Source organism: Balaenoptera acutorostrata, chromosome 5 (assembly GCF_949987535.1).
Source record: "Balaenoptera acutorostrata chromosome 5, mBalAcu1.1, whole genome shotgun sequence".
NCBI lineage: Eukaryota > Metazoa > Chordata > Mammalia > Artiodactyla > Balaenopteridae > Balaenoptera > Balaenoptera acutorostrata.
Genome location: NC_080068.1, coordinates 87,188,061 through 87,208,344, shown reverse-complemented (window position 1 = coordinate 87,208,344; position 20,284 = coordinate 87,188,061). Strand labels below are relative to the sequence as shown.

Here is a 20,284-nt window from a genome sequence, read left to right as displayed (position 1 = left end):
GAGCTATCTAATGATTGCATTTAGAGACTAGAAAGCTACTTTGAAGGGTGTGAACATTCAGATCAAGCTCACCTCCCAGAGATATTAGGGGACAGTAAATTGTAAAAGCAGTAACAACAGAATTACCATTTCATTCTTCTTTGTATTTATAGTATAAATAAAGCCAGCAATACCCCCTCTCTTGACAGCCCCTCTCCGGGTGACATTTCATAGCCTTCAAATACTTGGAGCCTGAAAAACAATTAATTCAATGTTTCTTTTACCATGCAAATATCTCTTGTCAGAGATAACATCCAAGAGATTAGCCAGCAGTATTGATCTAGGTGCCCCAGGGTTGTTAATTGTAGCTAGAACAGTTATGTCTCCATGACTTCTGAAAGAGGTTATGGCCACTGCAAATACATCTTAAAGAAGGAAAGAATACTATCAGCCAATATGTGCATCCAAACTTTGGAACTAGGCTAGCAAAACCCTACTCACATCCCTGTAAAGCAGACATATATTTTTGTATTTTTTATAGGTGGATACAGTGCAGACCACGAAACCCCCTGGCCACATTGAGGAATCGTGTAAAATGAATGTATGTGCTCGTAAGTGAAATACATGTAATGTTCCAACTCAATGTGTTGGATCCTAATAGACCTGGATTTGTCTTGTGTAAAAAGAAATCGATTCCCAAGGGGCAGGACCACTAGCTGATTAAAATGAAGCTCTGATTTTGAAGAAAACAAAAATGGCTTTAAATTACAATCTCTGCAAAAAGGAATCAAACTATAATTTGCAACCAACTGCAAAAGAAAATCAAGCTCTCATATGGAATAAAGAAGGGATGTGAGAGAGGTTTTGCAATCTTATCAATTACTGTGGAGAAACAGAATGAAATATCATCATACTCAAGAGTATGAAAATAACAGAAAATCCCTTTCCTTCAGTTTGCACTTGAATGGACTCAAGCAAAGAATGGAGACCTGTATCCTGTTACTGTTTATGGTTAATAAGGTGGAGATTAATATAGATGTGCTTTCATTTGCCTTGCTTGAACTAATTGGATGCATTATGTAGAAATCACCTGAGGCTGTGCTAGATCAACAAAGAAAATGGAAATGTATACCTCAGGACTGAATTCCAAGAAAATTAGATTGTTCAAGGCTATTTCATAAGGCACAAAGAAGAAATACTATTGCCAATCAGGGAAAGTGAGAAACTAGTGGACATGAGAGAAAATAAAATTTAGGTCAGTCTGATACTTGTTGAAACATAATTTATTATGGTGTAGAAGTAGAAGCTCACAATATATCTCACAGACATTTTACACAATTTCTGATTGAATTTAGGGTAAACCCTTTAAGTGTTAAAGGAATGTATGGCCATTATTTAATAGGAAACTGGCTTTTAAAATTTGTGGTCCTATGCATTTATGTATGCAGAGGAGGGCTTTTTAGATTTTGTTAAAAATGAATTGCATGCAGGAAGTACCTCTTTGCATTACAGTTACTCAACTGAAGATACTGTATAAAGTCTAATTTTTGTATGGGTGTGAGTGTATACGTATGCATTTGTGTGTGTGTGTATAAGTGGGAGAAGGTAAAATTTAATGATTGACATTTGCACTTTGGTTTGTTACCTAGAACGTAAAGAGGTAGAGTAAACCGTCTTAAGCCATTTCGTATGTGCCGTGATCATTATTAAAGATTATTATTCACAAAGGAAACAATTCTGAAGATAGAATGACTACTGCAAAGGCTCTCCAATTAAGTATGATATTTAATGCAATTGAGCCATTTAAATTAAAATGGTACCAATGTCTGGAAATAATGAGAGTAGGCTCTTGTGAAATCAGTTTGAAGACAGTTGGAAAGTCATATTATATTCCTTAAGGTCTCCACTCAGTGACAGAGGATGTGAATCACAGATTCTCTAATAGACGAGACTGGGGAAATATTTGTGTTCTAACTATAACTTTTTAACCTACCAATAAGTTACATGTGTTTTTCCCCGTTTTTCTTCAGTGTAAATTATATAACAAGTGATCATATATTAACATAGATAAGATAGTAAGTATTTAAAACAGATTGACATATTTTTTGAGGTCACCACGTGCCATAATAATTTTGAAACTATTGTTCTCTGGTATTTGTATTCATTTCTCTTTATCTTACCCTTTAACTTTATAGTTGAAATTTTTACCTTTTCTTTCTATGTGACAATCAACTGAAGCTGGTACCCTATCTATATTATTGCAGGGATTTTTGTCTTTATTTATGCTATTTTAATAAATTATAAGTCTACAAACTACATAATTCTATTGTATTGAATATTTTTCTGTGACCAAAATAATAAAAAAGGCTACTTTATAAAATGTCTGTATTTTTTTATTTTAATAGTCTCTTAAAACATAATGGGACGTGTAATATATTCATGTTGCTGGTTTTTAAACTACGTTCTCTGCATCTTTACAATTTGAAAGTGAAGAGCTTAGCCACTTAAGATAAAGAGGAAAGGTTTGACAGAGATAAATTAGAGAATGTTTGGAGAAAAGCACCCTGAATGGGGTCAGGAGTCTTGATGCCAAATTTTACCCTGCTGTTAAACAGCCAGACCTGAAAGGATACATTTTTTGAGTTTTCTGGTGCTTAGATTTCTCATCCATAAATGATGGGTTTGGATCGCACTATCAATTTTAAGATCATTTAAATTCTTAACTCTTGATAAGTAAACTTAATTCTTAGGTTTTGATAACTTAGAAATATTAACAGTGTGCTATGGAACACTGATTATATCAATAATCAATACTGATCATCCATATTAAGAGGATCATATGCTGTTTTCCACTAAAACTGACCCAAATCTCAACATATGCCTTAGGACCAAGGAAAAATATGAATTTATATTTGTTGCTGTTCCAACCTTAGTTTGACTTAATAGAAATATGTACTGAGCTACAAATAATCACGTCTGGGATCAATAGCTCCCTCTAAGTTAATTGAACCAAGCAACACCCAAGTACAAAATCACTCAATTTGTAACAGAGGAAATGTTTTTGGACTACCCTGAGTTGAATGCATTCCCTGGCAGAATATATTAAAGTGCTAGAACCAGTTTTTCTTGCTCTTTACCCCCCAAGGATTGATCAGCACATGAAGGTCCCCGTAACTTCAAAGGCATTTCTGTACTTGGATCAGCCTGTGGGTTCAGAGGAGAAGGAAACACTAGCCCCTGATGTTTATTGCTGTAGGCTCTTTCATCTAATAGTAATTCTCTGCGTAGGAGAAGCAACAGGCAGAGGAGTCTTGCAGCTGTTATAATTTCACGATTAAGTTTTAGTCGCAAAGTGCCTCACACAGAACAACAGTACTTTTATTTTACTTTCCTGCTACTACTCCAACTGGGAAAGGTCAGAGAAACAGTGGGAAGCAAAATGAAATCATACATATCATTTGGATTTTTTTTTCATTGCAGTATACTGACTTGCAAAATAGTGTCACTTTTAATATCACAAAGATGGCATGGATAATCTTCAGGGATACTTATTTAAAGAATTGGTCACACTGAATTTTTTTTCATTTAGGTGAATTTCTGGCCATTTATGGAACTGATTTTGATAATAAAATTTAATGTCAATTTAGTCTTTGTTTTACAAGATTAGAAATTTAGATGGGAGACTTGCAGGCTTCCACCTACCAAGCTTCTCCCAAGTCCCACTATTTCTAAATAAAACTTCTACCCTTGCCTCGTGCCTCTATCCATTTGGAAAAAAAGGTGGGGAGCAAGGGGAGACTGCACTTGGCTCAAGAGAAATGGCTATATAGAGTAGTGGAGCAACCGTGAATGAGAATTACCAATTGAAAAATTACGTCCAGAATTCATCAGATTGGATGCACATGGGTAAAACTTTCGCCAAGATATAAAAGAAAATGAAAATATTATTGGGAATTAAAATACGTGCTTTTGGTTTTAGTTCTTGTTATTTTTTGAACTGCTATTATTCTACCTCTCTGTTTTGGTAAATATAATTTAGTTGAACAGATTTTCATATTTCTCTGATAATTTTTTAAACTTAAGTTACCGAGAGTCAACTCTGTGTAGATGATATATTAATTGCCCTATTTAATATTTATATCAACCTCATGAGGTAGATACTATTATTGTCATGACACCCATTTTACAGATGAGGAAAATGAGGAACAGAGGGTTTTGGTAAATTTGCAAAGCTACAGAATTAGCAGGAGGTAGTGCTGAGCATTGAGCCCTGCCAGTCTGATTTCTGAGGCTGCACTCAACAGGTGGGCCACAGAGCCTTCATGCCAAACACTATTATAGATGGGGGTTCAAGATAGGTTCTGGAACTATTTGGGGGTGGAGAGGTAAATTTTGTGGTTCCCTAGATCACATATCTATTAGTCTGAGTGAGGCCAATTCAGAATTCATGACTTAGATGTGAGAGGTATTCAGGAGTTCTAGCTCACTGAAATATTGGATAAAGGTGGAATCTGTGATAAAAAAGTTCTGTTCTAAATACTGTATACAGGGAAGAAGAGAAATTTTTCTCTAACTTACTTGCTTTGCATGCTTAAATTATATTAATATAAATATGGACTATTTGCATCAATTTTTTTTTTCTTTTAATGAAGACTTCGCTGCTGGAATTTGGGTGGACTGAGGAAAATGGCAGCTGCATTCTTTGAATCAGGAGAGCTCCCAGTTTAATGGGAATTCCTGCCACGCAGGCTATTTATTACAATGCCATATGCTAAATGACAGACTATCACAGTGGTTAAGAGTTCAGGGTCTGGAATCCAGGCAGCCTGGGTTTGAAACGTGGTTCACACACATAAATGAGGTGACCTCTGAACAAACAACATCTCTCTGCTTCCATTTCTTCATATGTAACATGAAGTTAATAACAGTATCTACCTCATAAATTAGTTGTGATGATTAAATGAGATTTAGCCAGGCAAAGTGAGTATGACATAACAAAAGCTCAATAAACACTGGTAATTATTAATTTTCTTACTGTTGTTTTTATAATTGACATGAAAAGAGTGAGGTTGTTGACTGATATGTTCATGGGCCAAAATAAACTCAGTAACACCGGCAAAAGTGAAATAAAAGGCACCTTACAGAAAAATGTAATGACAAGCCCTCAGTATTCTCCATATGCTATGGTGTGAAATTCAGAAAAATTGTGCAGGTCCAGGTTCTCCAGGGAAAATGCATCAGTTTCTGATCTGCTACAGTTCAAATCTGGGAGCTCTGTGAGCTGTAATTTTTTCAGGCATAGACAAGTGAAAGGAAATTGTGAAAGCTGAAACCAAACCTTTGTCATGATCCAATGACGAAAGTTTCCAAAAGGTTAAAGAACAATTTTTGGAGATCACTTTATCCACAATCATAAGGGAATACAATTTTTTCTCATTATTAGTAGCTTAAAAATTGTGAAACTTAAGAATGAGAACTATGTCAGGTTATCATAAAAACTAAGGGTAATGCCGATTATGACAACCAATCCATAAATAAGTCGTTATTCTTTGCAAGTATTTAATAAATATCTATTCTATATGATTAGGGCTTTATTTTCAAAGTCCTTCATTAAGCAGAAAATAGTGCTGCATTTATTGGATGATATGATTTGACTGTATGAAATATAAACAAAATAAATACTTGCTGAATTGAATTGGATCATATTTACTATAAGGGAAGCCAGTGGCTTTCATTTTAAACATAGTTATTGGTTAAGTAAGCATATTGGAGAGGAAAAAACAAATAAACAACCACTGAAAATGCTCAGTTTTGCCTATTTGAAACTACTTTTTAGGTGAAATATATTGACTAACAATTGTGACTGTGGAAAATGTAGGCCTCAGAAGTGGCTCTGCATTTTTGGGAACGCATAGCATTGCTGGTGAAAACATGAGAAAGTTATATTTTAAGTTCATATCACAGTTTAGCATCTGAGCATCTGAAAAAAAAACAAAGCCAACTACAGATTTTTATTAGACCATGTGTTTCAGTAATTTTTACACTTTTTTTTGGTATTTTATTTTATTTTAAAATTTATTTATTTATTTTATTTTTTTAGTTCTGGCTGCGTTGAGTCTTCGTTGCTGCGCACAGGCTTTCTCTAGTTGCAGTGAGTGGGGCTACTCTTTGTTGTGGTGCGTAGGCTTCTCATTGAGGTGGCTTCTCTTGTTGCAGAGCACGGGCTCTAGGTGCCTGAACTTCAGTAGTTGTGGCATGCGGGCTCAGTAGTTGAGGCTCACGGGCTCTAGGGTGTAGGCTCAGTAGTTGTGGCGCACAGGCTTAGTTGCTACGCGGCATGTGGGATCTTCCCAGACCAGGGCTCGAACCCGTGTCGCCTGCATTGGCAGGCGGATTCTTAACCACTGCGCCACCAGGGAAGCCCTAATTTTTACACTTCTTGTGAAAAAGTTGGCTACTCTATATTTTTGTGGACGTTAATACCTCTATAATAACCTATCTTATGCTGCTTTTTGTGAATTTCTAATGAGGAGTTAAAATTAATGTGATTAAAAATGAATGTCTTTCTAGACTCTATCCTTAGATGTTTGGAGAAAAATGAACATTTCCTATTTTAAGAGATTGGAGTTCTGAGATCAGGTACAGCTCAACCTGTTTTTTAATTGCCACTTCCCATTTTTGTCAGTGAAAATTCTGTCTCAGTCGCAGCTGAGGGGGACCTGGGTCTCTAATCTTTCTTCTTCTCTCTGTGTCTAGCTGTTAAAAGGCGGGTCGGCAAGGGCTTTTTCTCCCCTATGTGTCAGTCTCATGAAAGCAGCAGACATTTGGTATATGCATTCCAGAAGGATCAGAAACTGGCTGCTTCCCGATAATACATTTCAAGTGGATATAGCATAGTCTAACTTCCTGCCGGTTGACTTTTTAAAACCCCTGCATATTTACTAATAAATCTGCCATTTTTTGGAACCCAAAATTGAAACTTGATTGGTAAAGTCATGTAATTGAAAAAAAATGTGTTAAGGAAAACACTGATAATATTAAGGAAACAATTTATTACATGAGACTTTTTAATAATCCTATGATGACTTGTCAAGCAAATGCCTCACTATTTAGATGAAGATGTTTGAGAAAATGTTTTTGAGGATGTCTTGCTATTAGTACTACATTAAAAAGAGGTTGTATTCAAATGAATACCAAGAATCTGTAAACACAGGATCTTTTAATCTTTCAATAAACCATTTTTAATACTAGGAAGAAATGCAGTACGTATCTTACTCCGGGGCTCCTCAGCAATCATGTGCTCGTGCCATCTGAGATTAACATTTGGATGAAAGAGCATGATTAGAGGATTCTAAATGAGTGGTTACCAAGTTGAAATGACACAAAAGTTAAAACAAAGTAATACAGCAATCTATTTCATGCAATATAGTTCTTATACCAGTTAATTGGCAGTTTAATTAGCATGATGTTTCATGTTGTGACCTAAGCCATTGTACTCCCAATGGGTGTAATGGAGACAATGAAAAAAGAAAGAAAGAAAGCTTTAGAATTGTTGATGGTTATATCACATGCTACCAGAATTAAAAATAATTCTTCATTTTAAAAGAAGAGAACATACATATGCTTTTTTTTCTGAATCCAGAAACAGATTTTTTAAAAGAAGTTTTATGGTATGAAATACTTCCATGAATTAAAAGCCTATCAAATATGTGCAAGTGTTAACTGAATTACATTTTAAATTCCAAGTGACCACAAGTAAATGACAAGTAGATGACTAAAGGATACACTTCGATAAAAAAGAAGTTCCATTTATGATTTTGAGAGAAAACGTAAAACATATGTATTAGGGTGATCATATTTTTGAAAGTATAATGTGATTGATAGGATTCTATTAAGGGCCATTGAAATGACTTACAAAGGACTGCATTTTAGAAAGGGACAATGGAACTCTGCCTTTGGACAGGCCTGAAGAAAAAAAAAATGCATCTTAGAAATAATTTATAAAGTAAATGACATGAAAGGGGTCTCTCATCCCTCCTTCCCTCCCCAGTGAGAACATATTCATATTGTGTGTGTTTGACTTTATCACATGAAATGGAAGTTTCTGCCGAGCCAAAGACAGTCATCTGCCAGCTGATTGGTTCTGCCTTTTTACAACAGTAGAAAGAATGGCCACAGTAGTTATGAATATTGAGCCATAAAATATAGCAATCCTTCTGGAGGTACTTTTCTCTTCATTTTACACTGTTGACAATTCAGAACTTGCAAAGAAATAAAATATTTTGAGGATATGACTAATATACCTAGATTTTGTCAAGCTTTCTTTCCCAATCACTGAACTCTGTTGGCTACCTCCTCATGGATATATCATTAGGCTATTCGTTTCCGTTGAGTTTGCATACTATAGTAGGTCCACAGGGCTTTTTTTTTTTCCCTTTCAAAAATTATTCTGTAGCCTCCTTTGGCAGTTAATGTATGAATGCCACTTAGAATGTAACTTTGGTTACTATGTTGCCCACAGATATTTTATTGTACACAGAACTGAATATTTATAGAAATCTAAAGACACTGTAATACAAAACCTTATAAAGAGAAAAAAGCAATTTTTTTTTTCCCTGACTCTTTCCCTTGTCTAACACATCAATTCAAATTGCTCACTTATCACATAGCAGAAATTTTTGGCAAATGGAATAGGAAGTATACAAAAATTGTGGATGTTTAATTGATAGTATATAGTCAATTAGAAGTTCTAATTTCTAAAATAAGAACAATTGAACTTGTGATAAAAATAATTCGGTAAACATTTGTGCTAGGATGAAGACAAAGATGTGTGATTCTTAAGCTTCTTTCTTTTTAGTTGTTATTACATCTTCAGATGATCAGAATGTTGCAATTTAATTTTTGGTCTGATAGTTACCTGATAACGATCTGATCTGTGAGTGATCTTTCAGTTTAAATACATTTACTAAGTATTTGAATTGCTGTATTTTGTCCTCTCTTGGGGTTCCTGTGAAAATATATGACTTAAAGGTATATATAATTCATGAATTAAAAGATGAAATGTTTAGAGCATTGATTATGGACCAGTCTTTGAGACTTTGGGCAAGCTACTTAACCTGTCATGTATTTAAATGAAGATAATAGAAGTCTTATGGTAATATTAGGAAAAGTGCATGAATTAGTATGCTATATGTTGTATGTCATATAATGAGTTAATATAAGTTGACATATACCACTTATGGCCATGCTTGGCATACAGTGAGAATGTATAAATAACAGCTATAATTAAAGAAAGGCTCAGAAATTGACCCCAGTCATGTAGCTATTCACTAGTTGAGCTAAGATTCCAGAAGCAGTTTGAACACAATTCACAATAGTGCCCGCCATATAGTAGGTGTCTCTGAGTGCTATCTGCTATTAAAAACAAATTTGTTTTACACCAAAAACACTGGTCATGAGTTAGTTTGAGATTCGAACTTCAGATATGCCTGACTTTAAACCCTTATTTCCTTAAACCCTTACAGGAATTTAAACTTGATTTTAGAATTGTTTTTTGGTGTGGACTATACAAACTTTACAAACAAACTTGCTGTTTAGTATGTTTTGGAAAGGTATTTTTGGGATTATTTAGAACATACAAACGTGCTTATAAAACATGGTAATATTTATAAATAAGAATATTATAAAACATGATCAATTATCAATGGATACTTTGAGCTGTTTCCATGAGTCTCTTAACATTTAGAAACTACTCATTAAAACAAACATTGGTGAAATATCTAACAGGTTTATTTATTTATTTCTAGTACACTTCAGCAGGGTAATTTGGTAAGCTCATATTCTCACTTTCATTTTCTTCGAATATTTGGAATTATATTAATCAAAATAAATTAAGTGATTAATTATGTTAATCACTGTTGTGATTGTGGGGAGCACCTTTTATACTGTGACATGTTCTTTTCAGCTATTGCTGCATCATTTGTGTTGCCATTCAGTTTTGTTTAACTGTGAGGAATGTTTTATTTCAGTTTTCTTGAAATAGTTTGCAGTAATTTTTCTATTAACTTGTTTTATTGACTACTTTTCACGTAGAGGTTTGTAAGGCTTTGCACCATCCTCCAGTAGTCACCATTACTTGCTGTTTAGTTGAACTTGAAACTGATATGCCCTGATGACTGTTATCAGAAGTTACTTCACTTACTGTGTCATCTAGCAATATTGGATCATAAAAATATGTGTTAAATAAAGAAAGCTTTCTCGTGCTTTCTTTGTAAGTGCTACTGGCAAGTGATCAAGACTATGAGATAAAATAGATCATGGCTAGGTATGGAGAGCATGGTTGAACTGCTATTAAAGTTGTGTACAAAGTATACATAATGGATTCAGATATTACACTGAAGGCTGAAGTATCCCATACATTGCCACCCCCAAATCTTGCAAGGACAGAACAACTTGCTTCTTCTTAGGCCATGCTCAGGAACATTTAGTGCCTGTTCATTTCGAATTAATACATTTCCAACTTCTTAATTTAGAATCATATTCCTCTGACTCTAATCTCCCTTTCCCATTTATACTTTTCATTCTTTTCATGAACTTGATGCTCCTGTTAAGCTTGGTAAGTTTCGAGTGACTTTACCTGCTTCACACTTTCCTACCAGTTTATCTTAATCTATACTGTTATCTCCTCCAGCAAATCTCTGTCTTCTAATTTTACATGAGTGAATCCTACCTTCCATGATTCTTCTTTTATAAGCTGTTTCTGATTACCAGGTCGTGAGTGTTAATGTTAAGTCATTTTATCTGTGTGATTTTATGTTACCTGGAGCTTCCTACCTTTAATGATGGAATTGTTTTGTGCATGTAAGTGAATATATGTATTATTTTATTATTGCACCATAATCTCTTGACTGGGAAGGTCCAAGCCTGAATCATATTTGCTGTCTCCCCCCAGTTCTTAGCAAAGCGCCTTGCTTATGGTAAGTTAGTAGATGCTTATTAAACAGTGATTGAATTCATTTGTTGCTATAAAGGGGAATTTTATGTGATTTTAGGGCATTCAATGCAATGTATAAATAGTTATTCAATAAATATTTATTGCATTGCTACAATAGATTAGGTGCAGAGGATGTCATATTCCTATAAAGAATTAACTTCTGGGTAACAGTTGGGGTGATGTGCACCTGTTTATATACATATATATCATACGTCATGTACACTCTGTGTGTTACTCGGGATCTGCTCTATTGCAGAAATTCTGTTATTACCAAGATAACTATATTACCCAGATGTGATAACTACATGGTACCAAGAGTAAGGGGTCTGGTGGAGGACAAGTAGATGCCAAGGCAGGATGATATAAAAGGAGACTGGGAAATAGATCAAGATGTAAATGGCATTAGATTTCATGTGAAGGAGATTCAACTTGATCCTGGGAGAAATGGGAGTCAGACAGCAGAGTTCTTTAAGTACAGGGCAGTGGAGGCCTTGATTTGTTAGGGGAATAACTCTCAAAGCAGTGGGAACGAAGCACCAGAGAGGGAAGAAACAAATAACCCTAAAGGAATCTGGATTGTGCCTTAACGGAGACATATTTCTCTTAGACTTGGAATTCTATGCCATTAGTGGCCACACTTTATGTGGAATAAGAAGTAGAGACAACAGCTCTCTTTGGTCATTTCTTGGCACCGATACACTGCTCTGCTCTAGAGACTTATTTCCTTATTCTAGACTTATTCTAGAGGAATTAGTATAGTTAATAACGAAAGAAATACATATAAATGCATGGTTTCTAAAATCCATAGACTTGAAACTATTCTTTAAACATGGAGTTCAGTCCAACTTAAAATGTTTATGTGTGATGATTTGGCAAATCTATACGATGTTGAGATATAGATAGAAAGCATCATTTAAATATAAAATCCTTTTGCTGTAATACTGTCAAAAAAAGACTTTCCTTGATGTTAAGCTGTGATCTCAAGTCATGCCTCAGAGACTATCTTGAGGCTGAAGGCTAAAAATCATCGCTCATCAAATCGATGCCATCCCGTTTCTACCTCTATCATTGTCTGAACTCACTCCTCAAGCTATAAGCTGATTATTTCACACTTTACCCAAAAGTATTTTTATTTTGACCTTGCAGCATATCATTAAAGTATTTTCAGTGGTTTTTGCTTGCTTTTGTGTGTCATGGTTTTATAAAAATTAATTTATGCCACAGATAATGCAGATATGACTTTCACAGTCCTACTGTTTATAAGGCTCACTGTTTTCTTTTGAAAAAATAAAATAATTTGTAGGATTTCATTTGTATTGAGACTGTTCTGGCAGTTCTGTAACAGTGGAATTTTTAAGGATCATCAATACTGAAGGGAGAGTCTGCAGAGTTACTCTTTTTTTTTTCTCTTTTTTGCATCTTTAATTCCAATTAAAAGATACATATTCTATTGGACTAGGTGCTTTCTGCCTGGATGTTTTCTGTGTGATCTTTGACTTGCAACCAAGGAAATATAGCTTCAATCTGTTAGAGCTGAATGGGACCACAGTATGCCATGAGATATCTAGTGTTTCAAGAATTTAGAACCCCTGGTCTATGAATAATGATTAATATGTGTTATTAACATTGTTAAATTTTCCAGCAAAGATGTCCTGTAAAGTTATTCTGTGTTGCTGACATTATTCTTAATATTCATATAATGCAGACATTGCACATATCCTATGTATGCAAAGTATTTAACCCACAGTTCTATAGATAAATATCCACATTCTCGATGTGCAATTTTCAAAATGCCTGTTTTATACTTTATCATAAAATTTATGCAAAATCCTGTATAAATCATATTCAGTATGCTTTTTAATATAATTTTTTAAACAAAAGATTGTATTTTTGTTTGAAATTTGTATTGTGTTTGATAGGTTTCAGAAGGAATGCCATCATGCCTTTAATGTTGCTGTTACCCATGGATTGGCAGTTCACCACGTCTTCTCTAATTGAAAGAGTTAAATGTTTTCTTTTAAAAATTAACTTAGAAATCCAAATTGTCTTACTAATATTATTATGAAAAGCTACAATCTGTGATATATCATATTGTCAGAATATCTTACCATTGTATATAATATAGAATTTTCTCAATGCTTGATTTGCCGATTCTGAATATAACTTTTCTTGATATTGTAAGTGAAGTATATCAGGAATACTTCATAATGTATTGTATGTAGTACTTCATACTGAATAATGTCAGTGTTGAGTCACGTATTGACTGGTGAAGCATTAACAAATGGAGTATAAAAGTATAAAAGTTCTGGATTATTTTGGATGCACATACACATATATCTAAATATACATATTTAGATATATAATAAATATTTTGAAATATATATTTTCTCTACATGTCTGTTTCACATATTCATATATATGTCCATATATATTATTCATACATATTCATATATGTACATATATATTTCAGAATGTATTTTTCTATTCTGAGTCACCAGAGGGAAACAATTACTCAAAAATAATTACTGAATACCACTTTAGCCCAGACACTGTGCTTGAGGCTGGGAATATAAATGTGGGAAAGATGCCATCTGTGCTTTTAAGGAGTTAGTTACCAAGAGGGTCAGATGTGTTACAAGTGCTATAGGGCAACAGAGATAAAGAGGGAAAGTGAAGTCATTTGGGAATAATACAAGAAGCTTTTGCATTGAACCTTACAATAAATTAAGTTTATTTACACTAAGGAGGGAAGAAAGAGGCATTTCAACTGGAGAAGAAATCATGAGCAAAATAATGAAAGCATCAAAATGAATCATTTATTTGGTAAAAGACACCATCCAGTTTGGTTAGAGTATAGGGGACATGGGAAGAGTGACTAGATATGAACCGGAAAGATTAAGTAGATTCAACTCAAGAGGAGCCTTGAATTTTATGCCTAGGAGTTTGGGTTTATCCTGTGAACATGTGGAAGTCACTGCAATTTTCAAGCAGGGGTATAATGCAATACTTGATTTAGAATGATGGCTCTGTGGGAAGAATGGAGGGCAGTTTATAGTAAAAGTACTAGAGAAAGGGATACCTGTTAGGGAACTCAGATAGTCTGATAAAGTCTGATCATGTGATTCTGATGCCACGACTTTGGAGACAGATCAAGAGGCATATGGACAGATGGATGTAAAATGTTTGGCAGATGACTGGAGGTTGGGGAATAGAGGAGAGGAATGGAAAACAATTTTGTTTTAGATTTGAACATTTTAATAAGCAAGTGGAATTTGAAATGTAGGAGATTAAGCTTGGGAAAAGAAAGAATTAAACAGTTCATCTACATTTAGTGATAGCTGACTCCAGTCAAGTATATGAGCTCCCTAGGGAGTTCACAGAGAGTGTAAAAACAGAAGACGACAAAGGACCAATCTTGTGGAGATATGGGGAAGACACCATAAAAGAAGTATATGTAGAATCTGAAGAAAACTGTGTGATGAAAAGCTGGAAAAAAATGGAAAGTGTTTCTGCTCATAGACGTACTAATAATAACAATATCAAAACCAATAATAATAGCAAAAATTGACTTTTACTAGTCACTAAATTTTGCACTAAAAATATTACACAGATGAGCTCATTTAACCCTAATAATAAAATTTATTTTCAAGCAATAGAAACCAAGTTTACAATTTAGCATTTTAGACTGAAGATGGCTTTGGGAACCAAGAGATGGGGCTCAAAAAGTTCTAGCAGAGGATAAACATGCTCAGGAAAGAGAAAGGTCCGTTCCAGCTCCAGAGGGTAGAAGTCAATTCAGAGGTTAGCAGGGGTTGGTAGACTGTTCCTTTCAAGCTCACTATTCAGACTCCAGAGAGGGAACGCTGAAATATCCTTTTGGGGTAACTTGTCAACCTTTTGGTTGACAAGAAGGGCAACACACTCTGAATAACAGTTTTACCAGACTAAATTCAGTGGGTGAAAGTAATTTGCTCAAAGGAACCTGAGGTATCCTTAAAAGTGACCCATACATCCGCAATTTACATATGAGGGCACTCAATCTTACGGACTTTAAATGCCTTTCCCAAATTGAAACAGTTAGTAAGTAAATGTATTCATATTAAAGCCAAACTCCCATCATTCAGATCAAGAAAACTGAAGAGTGAGAAAAGCGTCCTTTGTGTAGCATTTCGAATAGTTTCATCAGCATGGTAGCCAGCTAAGATTACACCAGATCTTATGGAGCCAGTTTAAGTAAGCAGAGCCGTTGAATGCAAGGTCCTTTGCCAAGAATCTTTGTAGGAAGGAAAAGAAAACAGCAACTTGATGGTGGAAGAGGGGAAGAAAAGATCTTTTTTTACAAAATAGGGAAATTCAGGTAGGTTTGTAGGTTGAAAGAAGGTTAGAGGTTGAATGGAAAAGAGAAAGCACATTGATGAAACAAGATCTTGGCAGAGGCAGGAAGAGTGGAATCAAAAGGTCAGGTGAACCAGAGAATAAGGATTCTTCTTCTTAGATGCAAAGTGAAGTCCCAGTGAGTAAAGAAACCAATAAATTTGGAGACATAGAGGAGGGAAGTGGAGGGGGTTCATGCCTGATGGTCCCAATGTTCTCAGTAGTAGGAGGTGAAATCATGTGTTGAGGTTGAGGGGAGTGAGGGTGAGAGTGGGGGATCTGAGGAGGGTGTGGTGGGAACAGCTGCGGTGTGGAATGGGAAGACCAGCCAAGTAGGAATGAGTAATAGGGCTGCTAAGCAGCTCTGAGAGTTCAGCTGACATCGGAAATCATAAATTTGTAGCAGAGTCAATCAGCATGGTTATTCAATTTTCTCAGTAACTCTTGGCAGCCCAGGAGGAGGAGGAGAGCAAACAGATGGTAGGATTGATTTGGTAATGGGATTGGCAAGGCCGCTGTGAGAGAAGGTCAAAGAATGGGAGAATCAATTGCACCCACGAAATGTGTTATCAGGGAGATCACAATTAGGAAGAGATGACAGTCAAGCCAGGAAAGAGCATCAGCCTTTGATGCCTAAGAGGAATTTTTGTGGGCATGAGTGGGATGGGAATGAGAGAAGAGAATTTCACAATTCTGGATAGTACAATAGAACACTTTTTGTTTAGAAACAATTTATTTTGTATCTATGGGTATGGATTGCCAAAGCTGAGTGGGAGTGTCGGTCACTGAATATAGGGGCAAAAGAATTTTGAAGCTAAATACATGAATGAGTCATCCAAGTCATCTAGGATAGTGACAAGTGATAGAAGAAAAACACCCAAAAAACGAGAAAACAAACAAGCCAGCTGCCAAATTATCCTAGTGAATTGATGAAGTACTTGTCGATGACAAGATTTAGAAGACAGATGGTTTGATTGATTGTTTGGGTTTTGTAGACATAGGGCTTATTGAACTAAGATAATAGAACAGTGTCTCAGAATTAGGAGGGGAAGTCCAAGAGGATGTCCCTCTTCCTCTTTGCCCTGAGATAGGAAGATGATTACTGTTTTTGACAGTGTTCTAGAACATAGTGAAATCTAAATTCAGTGGTCAGTTCTGTCTCCTTGTCTAAAATCTTGGCATTTGAGTGGTTGTTCACTCCCTCTCCCTGGAGCACTTCTTATGACCATCTTCACTTGGTTTTCCTCTCCATTGCTGACTACATCTTCTTAGTCTCCTATGCTGCTTCTACTAAATATCTAAGTCATGTGGTGCCCCAGGATTTTGTTTTTATGTATCACCATCCCAGGCTTCTCACCTGGGCTCCATACTCAATACAATTACCTATTCAGCTTTTCCACTGGTAAAGGCAGTAGTACCCAGTGGTCATGCAGTAGGTTCTGGCACCAGATTCTCCATGACTCTATTAACTGGCTGACTAGGGCAAATCTCTCTGTAATTTAGTTTTCTTAATCTCTAAATGAGGATGATAATAAGAATTAATTCATGGGGCTCTTGGGGGGATTAGGTAAAAGATATAAAAAATTAAATATACAAGTATATAGAGGTATACTTGGCACAGAATAAGTGCTCAGTAATTGCTAGTTATTAATATTATCACAAACATAACAGAGTAAAAGTAGAGCCATTGAGTTTTTTCCTCATATACCTCAGTTTGCCATCTTCATAAATCTTCCTCATGTGAGTGAATAGTACTGATATCCACTCACTTTTTTTTAGAGGGAAAACCCCCGAGATCATCTTTTTCTCTTTTCCCTTATATGCCACCCCAATCCCTCAGTAATTTCTATTACCTTTACATCAAAAATTTATACCAAATCTGACCATTTTTCACGACCTTCTCATCTAAATCATAATCCAAGCCACCAACATCTGCTGTGTCTCTGATTCTACTATGATCCCTGCGATACCCCTAGAGTGTTATTTCTAAAGTACAAATGCAAACATGTCTTTTCCCTGTTTAAAATCTGCCGTGTCTTTCCATTACAATGAGAATAAAATCTGATCTTCCAAAATGGTCTACAAGCATGACCTGATTAGGTACCAGCCTGCCTCTGGGACCTCAACTCCTTTCACTCTCAGAATGACTCACTAAACCAAAGCCACTATGAACCTTTGTTCTGTCACTCAAACATGCCGAAAGATTTCCTCCTGCAGAGTCTTTGAACTTGTTATGCTTTCTGTTTGGAACACTCTTTCTCCCCTCCAGTCTTCATATGCCTGCCTCCTCTTCATCATTTAAATCTCACTTCAGATATCAGGTCCTCACAGAGGCTTCCTTGACCCTCTTCATCATGATGCTCTATTTTATAGGTTTGGTAGCACTCTTTGGATCTGCAATTTCCACCCAAACCTTAGTTCGCCCAAAATGATCACACCTAAATCTGGGAAAATAAAAAAATCTATCATAGAGTTTCATTTGATTTACTTGATTATTTACATTTTGGTCATCAGAGTTCTTAAATTTTATTTTTGTGTATACTTGTTCATATAAGTAAAGTGATTATTAGATGATACACTGGTGTCTGCTGGTGTATTAGGCATTTGGAATGTTGTAAACATCTCTAGCATTCCTCTTCACATTCGTAAAAGTTGACGTGAATAAAATAGTACTTGTTTTGGATCTGGAGTTCTCTTGGAAAACTACTATTTTTGGAAAATGAGCTATTATTCTTTTGATTTTTATAGAAGATATATATATATATATATGTGTATATATATATATATAATAGAAGGAACTGCTAAAATGACCTGAAGGTTGTATTTAAGCCTATAAGTACTTCACTTGAATCATGAATTATTTTATTAATAAGGTTAACATATCAGAAGATAATTGTTATAGCAATAGTTCTGCAAAGTGTAATCAATGAAATACAAACAAAACCAAGATATTGTCTTCCTTACATTCACTTGCCTTTTGAGTAAAAGAATGCAAAACATACTTATTATTTCTGATGCAAGGATACATATTTACTTGAGAATCCATGTGTTGTGATTATAAATATCACTTGGGATCAAGATATTGACTACAGAGTCGTGTTCATGGATTACTGTTTTAAGGTAGATATATGAGGATATCAGGCATGCATGACCTGCAATCATGGGCTTTCCACTACAAAAATAGAATAGATTCTTATTCATCAAACATAATGTCATGTTTGCAGCCCCAACTAACTCCTTATAATCACTTAAGATTTGGATATAAAATTAGGCTTTCTACATGTAGTCTGAAACCACAAATATTACATTTCTGGATTCTGGTTGCATTTTTAAAGATAGGGTGGAGCAAGTATTCTAACTTAGCAGCTAAATATTATTATACTCTTAGGCCTAATGCAGCACATATTGTAACAGTCATCATCTGTTTGTGAAAAAGAAAATTTGGTGATTACTGGCACAGCTTCAAAATTCCAATTGATGGACGATGAGAGAGGCTTTCTGACCTTAAATATTTTGTAAATCCCAAAGTGAGATGTCTAATTAGAGCATACATTTTTGGAGACTCTCAAGAAAGAGAAGTCTCAACCCAGGTTCCTTTTTTCCTGGAGGAGCCAAAACAATGACAGTGGCCACAAACTGCGATCACAGTGGGCTCTCTCGGGGGTACCTACAGTGACATGGGTGGCTTCTTTTCTTAGCTGGTGTAGGAGGGAGAGGTGGGCACGTAGGCACCTCTCTGTGTTGGTGTTTGCAGAAGATGAGTGAGATCCAAACATGTACAAAGGCTGTGGGATGGTTGGAAGAGATGCCAGTACTGACTAAATGAACAAACGTGTTGAAAAGGGGTTAAATGCCATTATCAGTCATTAATTTTAGAGGGAGAATACAGTTGATAAATTCCAAATATGACAGAAAAGTTACTAAAAATTACATTTCCTAGTATAGAATACTTGGTAGTTTTTCATATGGATTCGTTAAGGTGTTTGAATAATAATAATTGGTTTTGGCTTCTTTACTGGCAAGTAAAGCCAGAAAACTTTTTCAGGGCATCTTGTTAAAAATTTCCTCTCTATCTTTCTCTCTCTCTTTCTTATTCCTCCTTCAGGATAACTTAGGCACAATTCCTAAAAGAACACCACTTGGCCGATTTCCATCTGGCATCCTTCCCCTCTTATTTTCACAGAGAAAAGTGTGGAGTCTAGTTTTTAATGCTATTTCTGAATAAATTCAGCTTTCAACTCAGCACCCATCCTCCTCCCTTGTTTTTTATATAAGCAGTTACCTCTTTTTGTGGGAAAAATAAACATAACTCTGGGCTCTAACAGTTGGGTAGAATCAGATAAAAACAAATTGTAGAAATATGGACTCACCAATTTCCAGTTATCTTTTGTAGGCTTTAGAGTAAAAATGTGTCATGTGAAAAGTTCCATCTGTGCAGGAGAATTGAGTATTTTACACACAGATAATTAGAAAATTGTCAAGACATATGTTGCTTTTTACAAATGATTTTGTATTTATTGTTTTGCAGATGAAATCAAAAATTATCATGGTGCTGAATTATGAGAAACCTCTCGACTTAGAGGTCTTCATCAATGACTAATTGCTACTATTTGTAACCCACTTTATAAGCAAATAAAGCACCCATCTGGTAATTCTATTGATGGTTTCCATATTAAAATGGCTATTGGTCCTCAAAAAGAAAATATGCAATTACAAAATATTCATATTGGTGTCACTATTGAAAAGCTTACAAATGTATCTGGAAAAATAGAGTTTATTATTCCTTTTCTCATTCTCTGTTAAGCCTATAACCTTTTAAAAAATCAAATTGGACTAATGATGTAGCTACATATACTCAACAAAACGGAAGATTAAGTGATTATCTAAATAAATCAAGGCAAAAAAGAAACATTCATAATTAATAATTTAGATAGCAGT

The 20,284-nt window shown here is 35.2% G+C and overlaps 1 protein-coding gene across 9 annotated transcripts in view; it reads left to right on the top strand.

Moving 5' to 3' along the window:
- The window catches only part of PCDH7 (protocadherin 7), a 409,841-nt gene that overhangs the window by 58,254 nt on the left and 331,303 nt on the right, over window positions 1–20,284 (top strand). Inside the window, exon 2 of one of the 9 annotated variants that reach the window (XM_057546770.1) lies at window positions 521–2,315. The exons of 7 other annotated variants lie outside the window; for them this stretch is intronic. In XM_057546770.1, the coding sequence (XP_057402753.1) occupies window positions 521–598 (78 nt within the window). In that variant the 3' untranslated portion in view covers window positions 599–2,315. Of the gene's footprint in view, window positions 1–520; window positions 2,316–20,284 lie in introns of those variants that run through there. One more of the 9 variants, XM_057546772.1, reaches the window with a different exon arrangement.